Raw genomic sequence first — 17,025 nt, 5'->3', positions numbered from 1 at the left:
TCTCCCGACAGCGTCCTCGCCCGCCGTCTCCAACGTGCTCATCAGCCCGTCTCTGATTGGCTCTAAGAACATCCTCATCAGCGCCAACATGGCGACGCAGAACGCCAGCGAGTCGCTGAAGAGAAAGCACGATGACGAGGACGACTACGACACGCTATGACCTCCAACGACACCGCACCTGAAGCTGGTCTCACGGGTCAGATGGTCTAGAACCTATGTTGAGCCCCGCAGGACACCAGTACTGTAGGACCAGTGAGACCAGTACTTTAGGACTAGTCTGTGATGGACCCAAACTGAAAATCTAATTTTCAATAAACTGTTCAAATGAAAATTCCTTTTTCCTGTTTTTTTTTAAAGAAATTTGACCAAAAATCTACTTTCACAAATGTAATTGTTTAGTTTCTTCACCAATATAACAGAATTTGTTTAATTTTTCCCAACATATTTTCTGTCGAGGCTCAACAAACCCGACTGGAATCAAAACTGTTGCTGAATGGCATTCTGGGTAAAAATGGCTCCAGACATTTAAATATGTTTCATCATTTAATTAAATTATTTTCTTTGAGACGTGAACAATAACGACCCGCCGGCTGTTAGTTCATTTTTACCTTTAATAATAAAAAGAAAACTCAAATAAAAATCTCAAAATAAAAAACATGTAAAACAATAGACTCTTAAGATGAATCATGGTCACGAGGATACAGTCATAATAAAGTCACCATAATCCTAGAAGCATAACCGTCATGTTCGTCCCACCAGCAGAACCACTTCCTGGTTCTCAGACGTTAGCAGAGGGGCGTGGCACTTGTCAAAATATATTTCACACTTAGCTAAAGTTACCCCACAAATGCACGAAGAGAAACACAGGAAACAGGAAACATGCTTCTTCTGCGTCTTCAATGGCGTCGCTACGAGGAAGAGGACGTTTGGCAGTTTGAAGAAGGAAACAAAAGGTCAAAGTCTTTCTTTGCTTTTCTGAAATAAGCAAACATCAAAAGGTCGTCTGCGGGTCGTCCAGTAAAGAGGAACTGGGTTCAGAGAAGAAGAAACGTCCTTCAAGTCCCCGTTAGGATGAGGAAGATAGAGAGGAGGAGGAGGGAACATGGTGCTGCTGGTTTGGAGAATCTCTCATTTACTTTATGGCACTTTTATATTTGGGCTGATTTTAAAGTTTCTGGCTGCTTCGCACAAAATCACAAGTGAGAAATGATCTCGAGATTTAGGGAAAGGCAAAACGAGGGATCAACTCACGTGACACGCAAGGAGGCAGACGGTCGTGATATTCAGTAGTTTTATTTTGAAGGCCGTCTGGGACAAAGATGATTTAAACATGTACTGTAGAGAATAAAAGTCTCTGTTGCAAAATTATAAGATTGAGAAACATCTTTATATGTTTGAGTAAAGTGAAATTATTTGGGTTAGAAAAAACTAAACCATGTTGTAATTTTACAATAAAGTTAATCAGGAAATTACAAAATAAGATTCAATGAATAAACTTAGACATTTAGTAGAAAGACGTAAGTTCAACTCAAGTTTTCATTATTACTTGTGCTCAAATGTTCCAAAATTATTTGACTTATCTCCTGATATTAAGCTTTTTATATCATTTTGACTTCAGAATAAAGTGACATTTTATTAACACTTATATAGTTTGGTGTTATTTGGCAAAATAAATCTCAAAACAAAACATTTACTTTGTAATTGCTGTAAATTCTGTTCTTTTAGTCAGAGCTGAAACTATTTTGTCTCCATGGCAACAGTGAGATGAAGAAGGCAAGATGTTTACAGTAAAACAAATGAACATTCAAAGTGCATTGTGGGTCAAATCATGAGAGAAGAACCAGCAGCACCTCTAACCAGCTGGGTCCAACCAGCCGCTCTGATTGGTCGGTTCTAGAAACGGACTGTTGAAGCACCTCAGACCCACTTTCACTGGTCGGCATGGAAACGGAACCGGGTAAAACAAAAAATATTTTATATATAAATATAATACATTAATATTTATTTATAGATATATTTATCAATACATAAATATTTATAAATATATTTATAAATATATAAAGTTGTTTTAATAAGTTTAAACTAACAGATTTTTTAAACTAAAGTTGCTTAACGCTGGAATTTCAAAATAAAACAAGGACAACAACTGTTTTTACAAGATGGCCGACAGGGTTCAGAGAGCGGATGCTGGTGAAATGTGTGTGTCTGTGTGTGTCTGTGTGTGTGTGTGTCTGTGTGTGTCCTCCCCGCACAGTAAAAAGCATCGACAGTATTTACTTTAAACATAACCACAAACTGCTCGTAGAAGATTCTTTTTTTTCTCTTTCTTTGTGTTTCAAATATATATTCTGTTTGTACAACGCGCAATTCAAAAGAAAATAAATTAAAAAAAGATTTTCAAAGTAAAAGCGTACGAGTGCTGCTGCCCTACACATTCAAACATTCCTTCTGTCCTGCAGCGGCTCAACATTTAGTTTCATCCTGCGGCGGGAAAAACAAACGGAAACAGAGACAGACGGAGGAGAAGAAGACGGGAAGTTGAAATGACTGAAGCAAGAGAGGAAGAACACCCCGCTCAGCCTCTGTCCAAACATCCCTCATCCACCGGGGGAAAGTAACGTGTGTGTGTGGCTCCTAGCAGTCCTCGTCCTTGTCGTCCACGGCACCTTTGAGCCGCAGACGGGCGAAGTCCTCGAAGACGAAGTCGTCGTCCTGGGAGACGCTGCTGAGGGCACGCAGAGCGAGGCGTTAGATCACGACAGTAAAGTACTCATGACTCGGTGTTTCTTCAAGAAACGTATTCTGTAAACAGGAAGTAGCACCTCAGAGAGGTCGGCCCTCACCCTCCATTCATGAAGTCACAAACATCCCATAATAGTTACGGACGATGGATCAACTCATAAATAAAGACTCGATACTCACTTTGTGTCAAACTCTATCAAATTGGTGTCGATGGGGGGGTCCATCTCTGGAACAGCTGGAACACACACACACACACACACACACACACACACACACACACACACACACACACACACACACACACACACACACACACACACACACACACACACACACACACACACACACACACACACACACACACACACACACACACACACACACGCAGACATACACACACACACAGTCATACACACACACACACACACACGCAGACATACACACACAGACAATCAGACGATTGATCCGAGCTTGTTACATGAAGGAATCTTATTTAAACGTAACACTATCTTGTTTTAACGTGATAATCTTGTTTTAATGTGATAATCTTGTTTTAACGCGATAATCTTGTTTTAGCGTGATAATCTTGTTTTAACGCGATAATCTTGTTTTAACGTGATAATCTTGTTTTAACGTGATAATCTTGTTGTGCAACAGTAAATTGAGCCAATCGGTGGTCTCCCTGCGCCCTCATGGTGGTGGGCGGGGCTCACCTGAGTCTGGGCGGGACAGCGGCGGCTCCACCGGTTTGGGGTGCATCAGGATGAAGGGCAGCTCCACCGATACGTCTCTGGAGAGAAAACAACAACAACAACAACACGCCGTCACTTCAGCAGGAAGTCGCCACTCGGCCCACTTCCTGTTCGCCACAGTTCTGAACTGACTGCTGGCTCCCATTCTAGAGAGGTCTTTATATTCTGAAAAACAAACTGGAGGCCGACCAATCGGAGAGCAGCATTAGACGATCACGTGACTGCCCGTTACGGTCAACTGAGCACGAGGCCGATGACCGTCACTTCATTCATGGAGAGACCATCAGTGAGATGAGACGTCACCGCCCAGAGGGAACGGCTCAATGTTTCACAATCTCCTCCCACAGCGGAGTCTGGACTGAACTCATTTTTGGGGCTTAAAGAAGAGATTTTGAACCAGTTTGTTGTTTAAAACCAGTTTTAAATAGTTTTTGAATGTGTTTAAAAGCAGCAGGAGCTTCTTTACTTTACCTTCAAATTCAGGAAATTATCTGTTAAAAAAACAAAGAATGTATCAAACTAGCGATGAACTGATTTTAAATGCGTTTAAAACCCAATTTAAACTTATTTGACCATTTAAAAGCAGATTGTCTGTTGTTCAAACATTAAAAACTCTGGATGGAACTAGTCTGAGTGAATTGTGGAGAGCAGAGGCGTTAAACACTGAGGCTCACATTTACCTGTCCAACATGCCTCTCAGCAGCCTGCAGGGGGGGAGGAGCCAAACAAAACCCAAGAACACAGAAGGGAGATGAAATGAAAAGCAGGAGGCGACATGTTCACAACAAGTTGACAACCTAAAGCTCAGCGAGGAGCAGCTACAAGCAGAGGCTCAAACAGGAAGTCAAGAGGACGCAACAGGAAGCCGAGCTGCACCGACACGGAGACACTGACCCGGATCACCTGGGACGACGTGATGCCGTCTTGTTGCTGCTCACATAACATGTGCCGTCATCTCGTTAGAACAAGACTATATATTACTATTCATCATTAAAATTAATAATGACCAGATTTGTTCTTATCACTTGAAGATTGTTTTTAAGAGGAACACAAACATTATAAATGACGATGAAGTCAAAGTGTAACCTTCATCCTAGTGTTCCACTAGCGTGGTGCAGCTCAGCCTCAAGACCAGGAACTCCACTGACGACAGACAGGAAACGAGGAGCAAGAGGACAGGAAGTGACGTCAGCAGAGTGTGTGTGTGTGTGTGTGTGTGTGTGTGTGTGTGTGTGTCGTACCCTCCACGTGAGATCACCAGCTTGACTTTGACTCTGTAGGACACCAGAATCCCCAGAACCTCCTTGTTGGTGACGTCCTTCACACTGAAAACAGAGCGCCGTGGTCACGTGACCGCAGCGACACACCTGTCCACAGTGTGTGTGTGTGTGTGCGTGTGCGTGTGCCTACATGGTGGAGGAGGCCAGGTTGGTGTCCTCGTGCTTCAGCTTGCCGTCCAGAGCGAGGCCCCTCTTCTCGCGGTTCTTGTCGAGCGTGGGGGTCAGAGTGTACACCTTGCAGAAGGTGGAGCTGGACGACACCTGGTCACTATGGAGACGACACGTCAATCAAACCGCCGGCCGACTTCACATCAAAGGCTCGTCGGGTGACGTCACTGTGAAGCGGACTTACTCGGCCTCCAGCTGGGCCACTGGACATTGTGTGTGAGTGTGGAGTGTGTGAGAGGTGTGAGTGTGAGTGAGTGTGAGAGGAGTGAGAGGTGTGAGGAGTGTGTGAGATCAGTGTGCCGACTTCACGGGAGTGGGGGTGAGTGGTGAGTGTGTGAGTGTGTGGAGTGGGCCTCCAGCTGGTGTGAGTGTGAGGTGTGAGGTGTGAGTGAGGAGGAGTGTGAGTGAGGTGTGTGAGAGTGTGAGAGTGTGGAGGTGTGTGAGGTGTGAGAGTGAGTGAGGTGTGAGTGAGAGTGTGAGAGTGGAGGAGAGGTGGAGGAGTGTGTGAGGTGAGTGGTGAGGAGGTGTGAGGTGTGAGTGTGAGGTGTGGTGTGAGTGAGGAGGAGTGTGTGTGAGGTGGGAGGTGAGAGTGTGAGGAGGCAGTGAGGTGTGTGAGGTGAGAGGTGAGTGAGTGTGAGGTGTGAGGAGGTGTGTGGTGAGGTGTGAGGGAGTGTGAGGAGTGAGTGAGGTGTGTGTGAGAGGTGTGGTGAGTGTGTGAGTGAGTGAGGAGTGTGTGAGTGTGGGAGAGTGAGTGAGGAGGTGTGAGTGAGTGTGAGTGTGTGTGAGTGAGGAGGTGAGGAGGTGTGAGGAGTGGTGAGGTGTGAGTGAGAGGTGAGTGTGTGTGAGTGTGTGTGAGTGAGGAGTGGTGAGGTGGAGGTGTGAGAGGAGGTGAGGTGGTGTGAGGTGGTGGAGGTGAGGTGAGAGTGTGAGGTGTGTGTGGTGTGAGAGTGTGTGAGTGAGTGTGTGAGCGAGTGTGAGGAGGTGTGAGTGTGAGGTGAGTGTGTGAGTGAGGTGTGAGGTGTGTGAGTGTGTGAGGAGTGTGTGAGGTGAGTGGAGAGGTGTGAGAGAGTGTGTGAGAGGTGAGGAGTGTGTGAGTGAGTGTGTGAGGTGTGAGTGAGTGTGTGAGGTGTGAGGAGTGTGTGTGAGAGTGTGTGAGAGTGTGGAGAGTGTGAGGGTGTGTGAGTGTGTGAGTGTGAGGTGTGTGGAGTGTGTGAGAGTGTGTGAGTGTGTGTGAGTGTAGGAGAGGTGTGTGAGAGAGTGTGAGGTGTGAGAGTGTGTGAGAGGAGAGTGTGAGTGTGTGAGAGTTTGTGAGTGTGAGTGTGAGAGGTGAGAGTATGAGTGAGTGAGTGTGTGAGTGTGAGGAGAGGTGTGAGTGAGTGAGTGTGGAGGAGAGTGAGAGTGTGTGTGGAGGTGAGTGTGTGAGTGGTGGAGGTGTGTGTGAGAGTGTGAGGTGTGTGTGAGTGGAGAGGTGTGAGTGAGTGTGAGGTGAGTGAGTGTGTGAGGTGTGAGAGTGTGAGAGTGTGTGTGAGAGTGTGAGAGTGAGTGGAGTGTGTGAGGTGTGAGGTGTGTGAGTGTGTGAGGAGTGTGTGAGTGTGTGAGGGTGTGTGAGGTGTGAGAGTGGAGTGTGGTGTGAGGTGTGTAAGAGTGTGTGAGTGAGTGTGTGAGTGTGTGAGAGTGTGAGAGGAGGTGTGAGTGTGTGAGTGTGTGAGGAAGTGGGTGAGTGAGTGTGAGTGAGTGTGTGAGTGAGGAGTGAGTGTGAGAGAGTGTGAGTGTGAGTGAGAGGTGAGAGTGTGAGAGTGTGAGGTGTGAGTTTGTGAGTGAGAGTTTGTGAGTGTGTGAGTGTGAGTGTGAGAGTGTGAGAGTGTGTGAGTGTGAGAGTGTGTGAGAGTGTGAGTGTGTGTGAGTTTGTGAGAGTGTGTGAGTGTGTGAGTGTGTGAGAGTGTGTGAGGTGTGTGGAGGTGTGAGTGTGTGTGAGTTTGTGAGGTGTGAGTGTGTGTGTGAGTTTGTGACTGTGTGAGTGTGTGAGAGTGTGTGAGTGTGTGTGAGTGTGTGTGAGTGTGAGAGTGTGTGTGTGTGTGTGTGTTTGTGTGTGTGAGTGTGTGAGTGTGTGTGAGTGTGTGAGTGTGAGTGTTTGTGAGTGTGTGAGTGTGAGTGAGAGTGTGTGTGAGTGTGTGTGTGTGAGTGTGTGAGAGTGTGTGAGAGTGTGTGAGTGTGTGAGTGTGTGAGAGTGTGTGAGTGTGTGAGTTTGTGTGAGTGTGTGAGTGTGAGTGTGTGTGTGAGTGTGTGTGAGTTTGTGAGTGTGTGAGTGTGTGTGAGTTTGTGAGTGTGTGAGTGTGTGTGTGTGTGTGAGTGTGAGAGTGTGAGTGTGAGAGTGTGAGTGAGTGTGAGAGTGTGAGTGTGTGAGTGAGTGTGTGAGTGTGTGAGTGTGTGAGTGTGAGTGAGAGTGTGAGAGTGTGTGAGAGTGTGTGAGAGTATGAGTGAGTGAGTGTGTGAGTGAGAGTGTGAGAGTGTGTGTGTGTGTGTGTGTGTGAGTGTGTGAGTGTGTGTGAGTTTGTGAGTGTGTGAGAGTGTGTGAGAGTGTGTGAGTGTGTGTGAGTGTGTGAGTGTGTGAGTGTGTGAGTTTGTGAGTGTGTGTGAGTGTGTGTGTGTGTGAGTGTGAGAGAGGTGTGTGGAGTGTAGGTGTGAGGTGAGTGTGTGAGTGTGAGGTTGTGAGTGTGTGTGAGAGTGTGTGAGGTGTGTGAGTGTGTGTGTGAGTGTGTGAGTGTGAGTGTGTGAGGTGTGAGTGTGTGAGTGTGTGTGTGAGTGTGTGTGAGGTGGAGTGTGTGAGTTTGTGAGGTGAGTGTGTGTGAGAGGAGTGTGAGTGTGTGAGAGGAGTGTGAGTGTGAGGCAGTGTGTGAGTGTGTGAGTGTGTGAGTGTGTGAGTTGGTGAGTGTGAGAGTGTGTGGTGAGTGTGAGGTGAGTGTGTGTGAGTGTGAGTGTGTGAGTGTGTGTGAGTGTGTGAGGTGTGTGAGTGTGTGAGAGGTGTGGAGTGTGTGAGTGTGTGTGTGAGTGTGTGTGAGTGTGTGGAGTGTGAGTGTGTGTGAGTGTGAGAGTGTGTGAGTGAGAGAGAGTGTGTGAGGTGTGTGAGGTGTGAGAGGTGTGAGAGGTGAGAGTGTGTGAGAGTGTGTGAGTGTGTGAGTGTGAGAGTGTGAGAGTGTGTGAGTGTGTGAGTGTGTGAGTGTGTGTGAGTGTGTGTGAGTGTGTGTGAGTGTGTGAGTGTGTGAGTGTGTGAGAGTGTGTGAGTGTGTGAGTGTGTGTGAGTGTGTGAGTGTGTGAGTGTGTGCTTGTGTGTGCACCTCCTTGTCCAGAGAGGCCTCCAGGTGGAGGGATCGGTCAGACATCAGGAAGCTGCGAGTGGTCTCCACCATCGGCTGAGGACCCGGCTTCTCTGGGGCGTACTGAACCTTCCTGATGACCAGACGCACCGAGTTTCTGGAAGACATCAAGACAGATCTATATTATTACACATGTGCATTAATATAAGAAATAATATAAATATATGTATTATTTAGAGCTGTCAGCGTTAACGCGTTAATCTATGCGATTAATTTGGCCGCGATTAACGCACTAAAATATTTTAACGCAATTAACGCAACTTTGTTTACTTCCGGTGTCGTTGAAGTTTTTTCACTCCCCTGAGTGTCAAACCGCGGCAGAGCAGTTTGACACTGTTTCCGTTTTTAAAACAATTATTTATCCGCGAAAATACGGAGCAGAAATCAGTTCTCCTGGATGAATCAGGAGGGTTTCCTCCTGCGCTCTGCTGCTCCGATTCACACAGACGGGGGGGGCGACGTGTCGGGGGACGCGGCGCGGAAAGAACTCGTCACACGAAACCTTCACCGTGATTTGTCAATCGGTTTGTCTGTCAACATTTTGCGAAAAAAACAACCAATGAACACTCAGTAAATCACAAAGGACCTCCCACCTCACAGGTGAGGCTCATTAGCAGCCTGTCAGTCAGAGAACCAGAGAACACGGCGCGAGGACAACTGTCCTTCATTATAGATAGAGCTGAGATTGTTCTGGAATGTTTGATGTATAACACGTGGGAATGTGTCATATGCAAAAGACTTTAAAAGGTGAATTTACATTTTTTTGTAGAATGGAGACATGAGCCCAGCCTCCAGAGGGTTAACGTGACATGTGAATGTCAGTCAGTCACCAAGGCCACTGGTTCTGCTGTTCAGTGGTAAAGATGACAGGACCAATGGGGTCTCAATATACTTCTTTTTTTTAAACTAATCTGATGTTTCACTGAAGAAATAATTTATCATCCACAATATTAAATACCTCGCTGGCACTTTATAGGTAGGAGCCTCTTTGAAAACACAGCTCTGTGTGAAGTTATGTCTTTAAAAAGAAAAAAAAGAAAAAATAACGATTAATCGCGATTAATGAATTTCTAAATGTGCGATTAATTAGTTAATTTTTTTAAAGCGATTGACAGCCCTAGTATTATTATTATAAATATACAAGTATTAATATAAATACATATATTAATATTAATATATTTATATTAATACATATATATTTATTTATTGTTCATATTTATTTAATAAATGGATGTATATTTTTATAATATAAATATATGTAATAATATAAATATATTTTATGATATAAACACATTTGTATGGATAAGTGTATACAAAGCTCACCTCTTGTGGATCTTCTCTTCTATTGACTTGGCACAGAAAGCTCTGATCTCAAAGTCAACGCCACAGGCCTGGAGGGGGGGGGGGGGGGTAAATTTGGTTAAGAAGCCACTGAGATCTCTCTCTCTCCTTTTCTCCCTCTTTCCATATCTCTATCTTTACCCCCCTCTCCCTCTCTACCTTGCCAGTGTCCTCTGGTCCGGGCTGCAGGGTGACTGAACACGGGAGGTTCTGAGGAATCTGGACCAGCAGAGAGAAAACAAACAAACAAACAAACAGAGTCAGCAGCTTCATGTGAAAACATTTGGTTTATATTTTACATGTAGATTCAGATTCAGAAACAGGAAACATGAAACATCTAAATGTTTAACTGACAAATAAAATAGTTTATTATGGGTAAGGGAGGTTTCTCCTTGGGGCTCGGCCTTAGAGATAGAGTGAGGAGGGGAGGTTCCTCCTTGGGGCTCGGCCTTATAGATAGAGTGAGGAGGTGAGGTTCCTCCTTGGGGCTCGGCCTTAGAGATAGAGTGAGGAGGTGAGGTTCCTCCTTGGGGCTCGGCCTTAGAGATAGAGTGAGGAGGTGAGGTTTCTCCTTGGGGCTCGGCCTTAGAGATAGAGTGAGGAGGGGAGGTTCCTCCTTGGGGCTCGGCCTTATAGATAGGATGAGGAGGTGAGGTTCCTCCTTGGGGCTCGGCCTTAGAGATAGGATGAGGAGGTGAGGTTCCTCCTTGGGGCTCGGCCTTAGAGATAGAGTGAGGAGGTGAGGTTCCTCCTTGGGGCTCGGCCTTAGAGATAGAGTGAGGAGGTGAGGTTCCTCCTTGGAGCTCGGCCTTAGAGATAGGGTGAGGAGGTGAGGTTCCTCCTTGGGGCTCGGCCTTAGAGATAGGATGAGGAGGTGAGGTTCCTCCTTGGGGCTCGGCCTTAGAGATAGGGTGAGGAGGTGAGGTTCCTCCTTGGGGCTCGGCCTTAGAGATAGGGTGAGGAGATGAGGTTCCTCCTTGGAGCTCGGCCTTAGAGATAGAGTGAGGAGATGAGGTTCCTCCTTGGAGCTCGGCCTTAGAGATAGAGTGAGGAGGTGAGGTTCCTCCTTGGAGCTCGGCCTTAGAGATAGGGTGAGGAGGTGAGGTTCCTCCTTGGGGCTCGGCCTTAGAGATAGGGTGAGGAGGTGAGGTTCCTCCTTGGGGCTCGGCCTTAGAGATAGGGTGAGGAGGTGAGGTTCCTCCTTGGGGCTCGGCCTTAGAGATAGTGAGGAGGTGAGGTTCCTCCTTGGGGCTCGGCCTTAGAGATAGAGTGAGGAGGTGAGGTTTCTCCTTGGGGCTCGGCCTTAGAGATAGAGTGAGGAGGGGAGGTTCCTCCTTGGGGCTCGGCCTTATAGATAGGGTGAGGAGGTGAGGTTCCTCCTTGGGGCTCGGCCTTAGAGATAGGATGAGGAGGTGAGGTTCCTCCTTGGGGCTCGGCCTTAGAGATAGAGTGAGGAGGGGAGGTTCCTCCTTGGGGCTCGGCCTTAGAGATAGGGTGAGGAGGTGAGGTTCCTCCTTGGGGCTCGGCCTTAGAGATAGAGTGAGGAGGTGAGGTTCCTCCTTGGGGCTCGGCCTTAGAGATAGAGTGAGGAGGTGAGGTTTCTCCTTGGGGCTCGGCCTTAGAGATAGAGTGAGGAGGGGAGGTTCCTCCTTGGGGCTCGGCCTTATAGATAGGATGAGGAGGTGAGGTTCCTCCTTGGGGCTCGGCCTTAGAGATAGAGTGAGGAGGTGAGGTTCCTCCTTGGGGCTCGGCCTTAGAGATAGAGTGAGGAGGTGAGGTTCCTCCTTGGGGCTCGGCCTTAGAGATAGAGTGAGGAGGTGAGGTTCCTCCTTGGGGCTCGGCCTTAGAGATAGAGTGAGGAGGTGAGGTTCCTCCTTGGGGCTCGGCCTTAGAGATAGAGTGAGGAGGTGAGGTTCCTCCTTGGGGCTCGGCCTTAGAGATAGAGTGAGGAGGTGAGGTTCCTCCTTGGAGCTCGGCCTTAGAGATAGAGTGAGGAGGTGAGGTTCCTCCTTGGAGCTCGGCCTTAGAGATAGGGTGAGGAGGTGAGGTTCCTCCTTGGGGCTCGGCCTTAGAGATAGGGTGAGGAGGTGAGGTTCCTCCTTGGGCTCGGCCTTAGAGATAGAGTGAGGAGGTGAGGTTCCTCCTTGGGGCTCGGCCTTAGAGATAGAGTGAGGAGGTGAGGTTCCTCCTTGGGGCTCGGCCTTAGAGATAGAGTGAGGAGGTGAGGTTCCTCCTTGGGGCTCGGCCTTAGAGATAGGGTGAGGAGGTGAGGTTCCTCCTTGGGGCTCGGCCTTAGAGATAGAGTGAGGAGATGAGGTTCCTCCTTGGAGCTCGGCCTTAGAGATAGAGTGAGGAGATGAGGTTCCTCCTTGGAGCTCGGCCTTAGAGATAGAGTGAGGAGATGAGGTTCCTCCTTGGAGCTCGGCCTTAGAGATAGAGTGAGGAGATGAGGTTCCTCCTTGGAGCTCGGCCTTAGAGATAGGGTGAGGAGGTGAGGTTCTTCCTTGGGGCTCGGCCTTAGAGATAGGGTGAGGAGGTGAGGTTCCTCCTTGGGGCTCGGCCTTAGAGATAGAGTGAGGAGGTGAGGTTCCTCCTTGGGGCTCGGCCTTATAGATAGGGTGAGGTGAGCTTCCTCCTTGGAGCTCGGCCTTAGAGATAGGGTGAGGAGGTGAGGTTCCTCCTTGGGGCTCGGCCTTAGAGATAGGGTGAGGAGGTGAGGTTCCTCCTTGGGGCTCGGCCTTAGAGATAGGGTGAGGAGGTGAGGTTCCTCCTTGGAGCTCGGCCTTAGAGATAGAGTGAGGAGATGAGGTTCCTCCTTGGAGCTCGGCCTTAGAGATAGAGTGAGGAGGTGAGGTTCCTCCTTGGGGCTCGGCCTTAGAGATAGGGTGAGGAGATGAGGTTCCTCCTTGGGGCTCGGCCTTAGAGATAGAGTGAGGAGGTGAGGTTCCTCCTTGGAGCTCGGCCTTAGAGATAGGGTGAGGAGATGAGGTTCCTCCTTGGAGCTCGGCCTTAGAGATAGAGTGAGGAGATGAGGTTCCTCCTTGGAGCTCGGCCTTAGAGATAGAGTGAGGAGATGAGGTTCCTCCTTGGAGCTCGGCCTTAGAGATAGAGTGAGGAGGTGAGGTTCCTCCTTGGAGCTCGGCCTTAGAGATAGGGTGAGGAGATGGGGCTCGGCCTTAGAGATAGGGTGAGGAGATGAGGTTCCTCCTTGGGGCTCGGCCTTAGAGATAGGGTGAGGAGATGAGGTTCCTCCTTGGGGCTCGGCCTTAGAGATAGGGTGAGGAGATGAGGTTCCTCCTTGGGGCTCGGCCTTAGAGATAGAGTGAGGAGATGAGGTTCCTCCTTGGAGCTCGGCCTTAGAGATAGAGTGAGGAGGTGAGGTTCCTCCTTGGAGCTCGGCCTTAGAGATAGGGTGAGGAGGTGAGGTTCCTCCTTGGGGCTCGGCCTTAGGGTGAGGAGGTGAGGTTCCTCCTTGGGGCTCGGCCTTAGAGATAGAGTGAGGAGGTGAGGTTCCTCCTTGGGGCTCGGCCTTAGAGATAGAGTGAGGAGGTGAGGTTCCTCCTTGGGGCTCGGCCTTAGAGATAGAGTGAGGAGGTGAGGTTCCTCCTTGGGGCTCGGCCTTAGAGATAGGGTGAGGAGGTGAGGTTCCTCCTTGGGGCTCGGCCTTAGAGATAGAGTGAGGAGATGAGGTTCCTCCTTGGAGCTCGGCCTTAGAGATAGAGTGAGGAGATGAGGTTCCTCCTTGGAGCTCGGCCTTAGAGATAGAGTGAGGAGATGAGGTTCCTCCTTGGAGCTCGGCCTTAGAGATAGAGTGAGGAGATGAGGTTCCTCCTTGGAGCTCGGCCTTAGAGATAGGGTGAGGAGGTGAGGTTCTTCCTTGGGGCTCGGCCTTAGAGATCGGGTGAGGAGGTGAGGTTCCTCCTTGGGGCTCGGCCTTAGAGATAGAGTGAGGAGGTGAGGTTCCTCCTTGGGGCTCGGCCTTATAGATAGGGTAAGGTGAGGTTCCTCCTTGGAGCTCGGCCTTAGAGATAGGGTGAGGAGGTGAGGTTCCTCCTTGGGGCTCGGCCTTAGAGATAGGGTGAGGAGGTGAGGTTCCTCCTTGGGGCTCGGCCTTAGAGATAGGGTGAGGAGGTGAGGTTCCTCCTTGGGGCTCGGCCTTAGAGATAGAGTGAGGAGGTGAGGTTCCTCCTTGGAGCTCGGCCTTAGATATAGAGTGAGGAGGTGAGGTTCCTCCTTGGGGCTCGGCCTTAGAGATAGAGTGAGGAGGTGAGGTTCCTCCTTGGGGCTCGGCCTTAGAGATAGAGTGAGGAGGTGAGGTTCCTCCTTGGGGCTCGGCCTTAGAGATAGAGGAGGAGGTTCCTCCTTGGAGAGTGAGGAGGTGAGGTTCCTCCTTGGGCTCGGCCTTAGAGATAGAGTGAGGAGGTGAGGTTCCTCCTTGGAGCTCGGCCTTAGAGATAGAGTGAGGAGGTGAGGTTCCTCCTTGGGGCTCGGCCTTAGAGATAGAGTGAGGAGGTGAGGTTCCTCCTTGGAGCTCGGCCTTAGAGATAGGGTGAGGAGGTGAGGTTCCTCCTTGGGGCTCGGCCTTAGAGATAGGGTGAGGAGGTGAGGTTCCTCCTTGGGGCTCGGCCTTAGAGATAGAGTGAGGAGGTGAGGTTCCTCCTTGGGGCTCGGCCTTAGAGATAGAGTGAGGAGGTGAGGTTCCTCCTTGGGGCTCGGGCCTTAGAGATAGAGTGAGGTTCCTTGGGCTCGCCTTAGAGATAGAGTGAGGAGGTGAGGTGCTCGGCCTTAGAGATAGAGTGAGGAGGTGAGGTTCCTCCTTGGAGCTCGGCCTTAGAGATAGAGTGAGGAGGTGAGGTTCCTCCTTGGGGCTCGGCCTTATAGATAGGGTGAGGTGAGCTTCCTCCTTGGAGCTCGGCCTTAGAGATAGGGTGAGGAGATGGGGCTCGGCCTTAGAGATAGGGTGAGGAGATGAGGTTCCTCCTTGGGGCTCGGCCTTAGAGATAGAGTGAGGAGATGAGGTTCCTCCTTGGAGCTCGGCCTTAGAGATAGGGTGAGGAGGTGAGGTTCCTCCTTGGGGCTCGGCCTTAGGGTGAGGAGGTGAGGTTCCTCCTTGGGGCTCGGCCTTAGAGATAGAGTGAGGAGGTGAGGTTCCTCCTTGGGGCTCGGCCTTATAGATAGGGTGAGGTGAGCTTCCTCCTTGGAGCTCGGCCTTAGAGATAGGGTGAGGAGGTGAGGTTCCTCCTTGGGGCTCGGCCTTAGAGATAGGGTGAGGAGGTGAGGTTCCTCCTTGGGGCTCGGCCTTAGAGATAGAGTGAGGAGGTGAGGTTCCTCCTTGGGGCTCGGCCTTAGAGATAGAGTGAGGAGATGAGGTTCCTCCTTGGAGCTCGGCCTTAGAGATAGAGTGAGGAGGTGAGGTTCCTCCTTGGGGCTCGGCCTTAGAGATAGGGTGAGGAGATGAGGTTCCTCCTTGGGGCTCGGCCTTAGAGATAGAGTGAGGAGGTGAGGTTCCTCCTTGGAGCTCGGCCTTAGAGATAGGGTGAGGAGATGAGGTTCCTCCTTGGAGCTCGGCCTTAGAGATAGAGTGAGGAGATGAGGTTCCTCCTTGGAGCTCGGCCTTAGAGATAGAGTGAGGAGGTGAGGTTCCTCCTTGGAGCTCGGCCTTAGAGATAGGGTGAGGAGGTGAGGTTCCTCCTGAGGAGGAGGTTCCTCCTTGGGGCTCGGCCTTAGAGATAGAGTGAGGAGGTGAGGTTCCTCCTTGGGGCTCGGCCTTAGAGATAGAGTGAGGAGGTGAGGTTCCTCCTTGGGGCTCGGCCTTAGAGATAGAGTGAGGAGGTGAGGTTCCTCTGGGGCGCCTTAGAGATAGGGTGAGGAGGTGAGGTTCCTCTTGGGGCTCGGCCTTAGAGATAGAGTGAGGAGATGAGGTTCCTCCTTGGAGCTCGGCCTTAGAGATAGAGTGAGGAGATGAGGTTCCTCCTTGGAGCTCGGCCTTAGAGATAGAGTGAGGAGATGAGGTTCCTCCTTGGAGCTCGGCCTTAGAGATAGTGTGAGGAGATGAGGTTCCTCCTTGGAGCTCGGCCTTAGAGATAGGGTGAGGAGGTGAGGTTCTTCCTTGGGGCTCGGCCTTAGAGATCGGGTGAGGAGGTGAGGTTCCTCCTTGGGGCTCGGCCTTAGAGATAGAGTGAGGAGGTGAGGTTCCTCCTTGGGGCTCGGCCTTATAGATAGGGTAAGGTGAGGTTCCTGGAGCTCGGCCTTAGAGATAGGGTGAGGAGGTGAGGTTCCTCCTTGGGGGCTCAGCCTTAGAGATAGGGTGAGGAGGTGAGGTTCCTCCTTGGGGCTCGGCCTTAGAGATAGGGTGAGGAGGTGAGGTTCCTCCTTGGGGCTCGGCCTTAGAGATAGAGTGAGGAGGTGAGGTTCCTCCTTGGGGCTCGGCCTTAGAGATAGGGTGAGGAGGTGAGGTTCCTCCTTGGGGCTCGGCCTTAGAGATAGAGTGAGGAGGTGAGGTTCCTCCTTGGGGCTCGGCCTTAGAGATAGGGTGAGGAGGTGAGGTTCCTCCTTGGAGCTCGGCCTTAGAGAGGGTGAGGAGGTGAGGTTCCTCCTTGGGGCTCGGCCTTAGAGATAGGGTGAGGAGGTGAGGTTCCTCCTTGGGGCTCGGCCTTAGAGATAGAGTGAGGAGGTGAGGTTCCTCCTTGGGGCTCGGCCTTAGAGATAGGGTGAGGAGGTGAGGTTCCTCCTTGGGGCTCGGCCTTAGAGATAGGATGAGGAGGTGAGGTTCCTCCTTGGGGCTCGGCCTTAGAGATAGAGTGAGGAGGTGAGGTTCCTCCTTGGGGCTCGGCCTTAGAGATAGAGTGAGGAGGTGAGGTTCCTCCTTGGGGCTCGGCCTTAGAGAAGATAGAGTGAGGAGATGAGGTTCCTCCTTGGAGCTCGGCCTTAGAGATAGAGTGAGGAGGTGAGGTTCCTCCTTGGGGCTCGGCCTTAGAGATAGAGTGAGGAGGTGAGGTTCCTCCTTGGGGCTCGGCCTTAGAGATAGGGTTCTTGAGTGTTACCGTGAAGTAGAACGGGTGAGCTTGCTGGCCGAGTTTCTTTAGGAGACGCTCCTGAAGACGGCTGTTGGGTTTCTTCTCTTCAGGCACCGGAGGGAACGCCTGAGGAAGAGGAGGAAGACGAGGAGTACATTCAGCCTGCAGACAGAGTCTCTGAGCTCCAGTGAGAAGATCTAAAAGTTTAAATGTTGATTTTACAGCAGCAGGAAAAACTGTTGCAGCACTGTAAATACATGTGTATATATATATATGAGGGCTGTCAGCGTTAACGCGTTAATCTATGCGATTAATTTGATTTTTAATGCAATTAACGCAACTTTGTTTACTT

The 17,025-nt window shown here is 50.0% G+C and overlaps 1 protein-coding gene across 1 annotated transcript in view; it reads right to left on the bottom strand.

Annotated features, from left to right (window-relative positions):
* Window positions 1–530: 530 nt before the first annotated feature.
* Window positions 531–17,025, bottom strand: part of LOC130210096 (arrestin red cell) — a 38,089-nt gene continuing 21,594 nt past the window's right edge. Inside the window, exons 6-16 of the mRNA XM_056440080.1 lie at window positions 16,701–16,799; window positions 9,817–9,876; window positions 9,640–9,707; window positions 8,218–8,413; window positions 5,127–5,152; window positions 4,905–5,042; window positions 4,736–4,819; window positions 4,175–4,198; window positions 3,456–3,532; window positions 2,923–2,977; window positions 531–2,725 (exon numbers count right to left, since the gene is read on the bottom strand). Coding sequence (XP_056296055.1) covers window positions 2,635–2,725; window positions 2,923–2,977; window positions 3,456–3,532; window positions 4,175–4,198; window positions 4,736–4,819; window positions 4,905–5,042; window positions 5,127–5,152; window positions 8,218–8,413; window positions 9,640–9,707; window positions 9,817–9,876; window positions 16,701–16,799 — 918 coding nt within the window. The 3' untranslated portion in view covers window positions 531–2,634. The remainder of the gene's footprint in view (window positions 2,726–2,922; window positions 2,978–3,455; window positions 3,533–4,174; window positions 4,199–4,735; window positions 4,820–4,904; window positions 5,043–5,126; window positions 5,153–8,217; window positions 8,414–9,639; window positions 9,708–9,816; window positions 9,877–16,700; window positions 16,800–17,025) is intronic.

This window comes from Pseudoliparis swirei, chromosome 3 (assembly GCF_029220125.1).
Source record: "Pseudoliparis swirei isolate HS2019 ecotype Mariana Trench chromosome 3, NWPU_hadal_v1, whole genome shotgun sequence".
Classification (NCBI taxonomy): domain Eukaryota; kingdom Metazoa; phylum Chordata; class Actinopteri; order Perciformes; family Liparidae; genus Pseudoliparis; species Pseudoliparis swirei.
The sequence above is the reverse complement of the archived record's forward strand: the minus strand, read 5'-3'. Positions and strand labels throughout refer to the sequence as shown.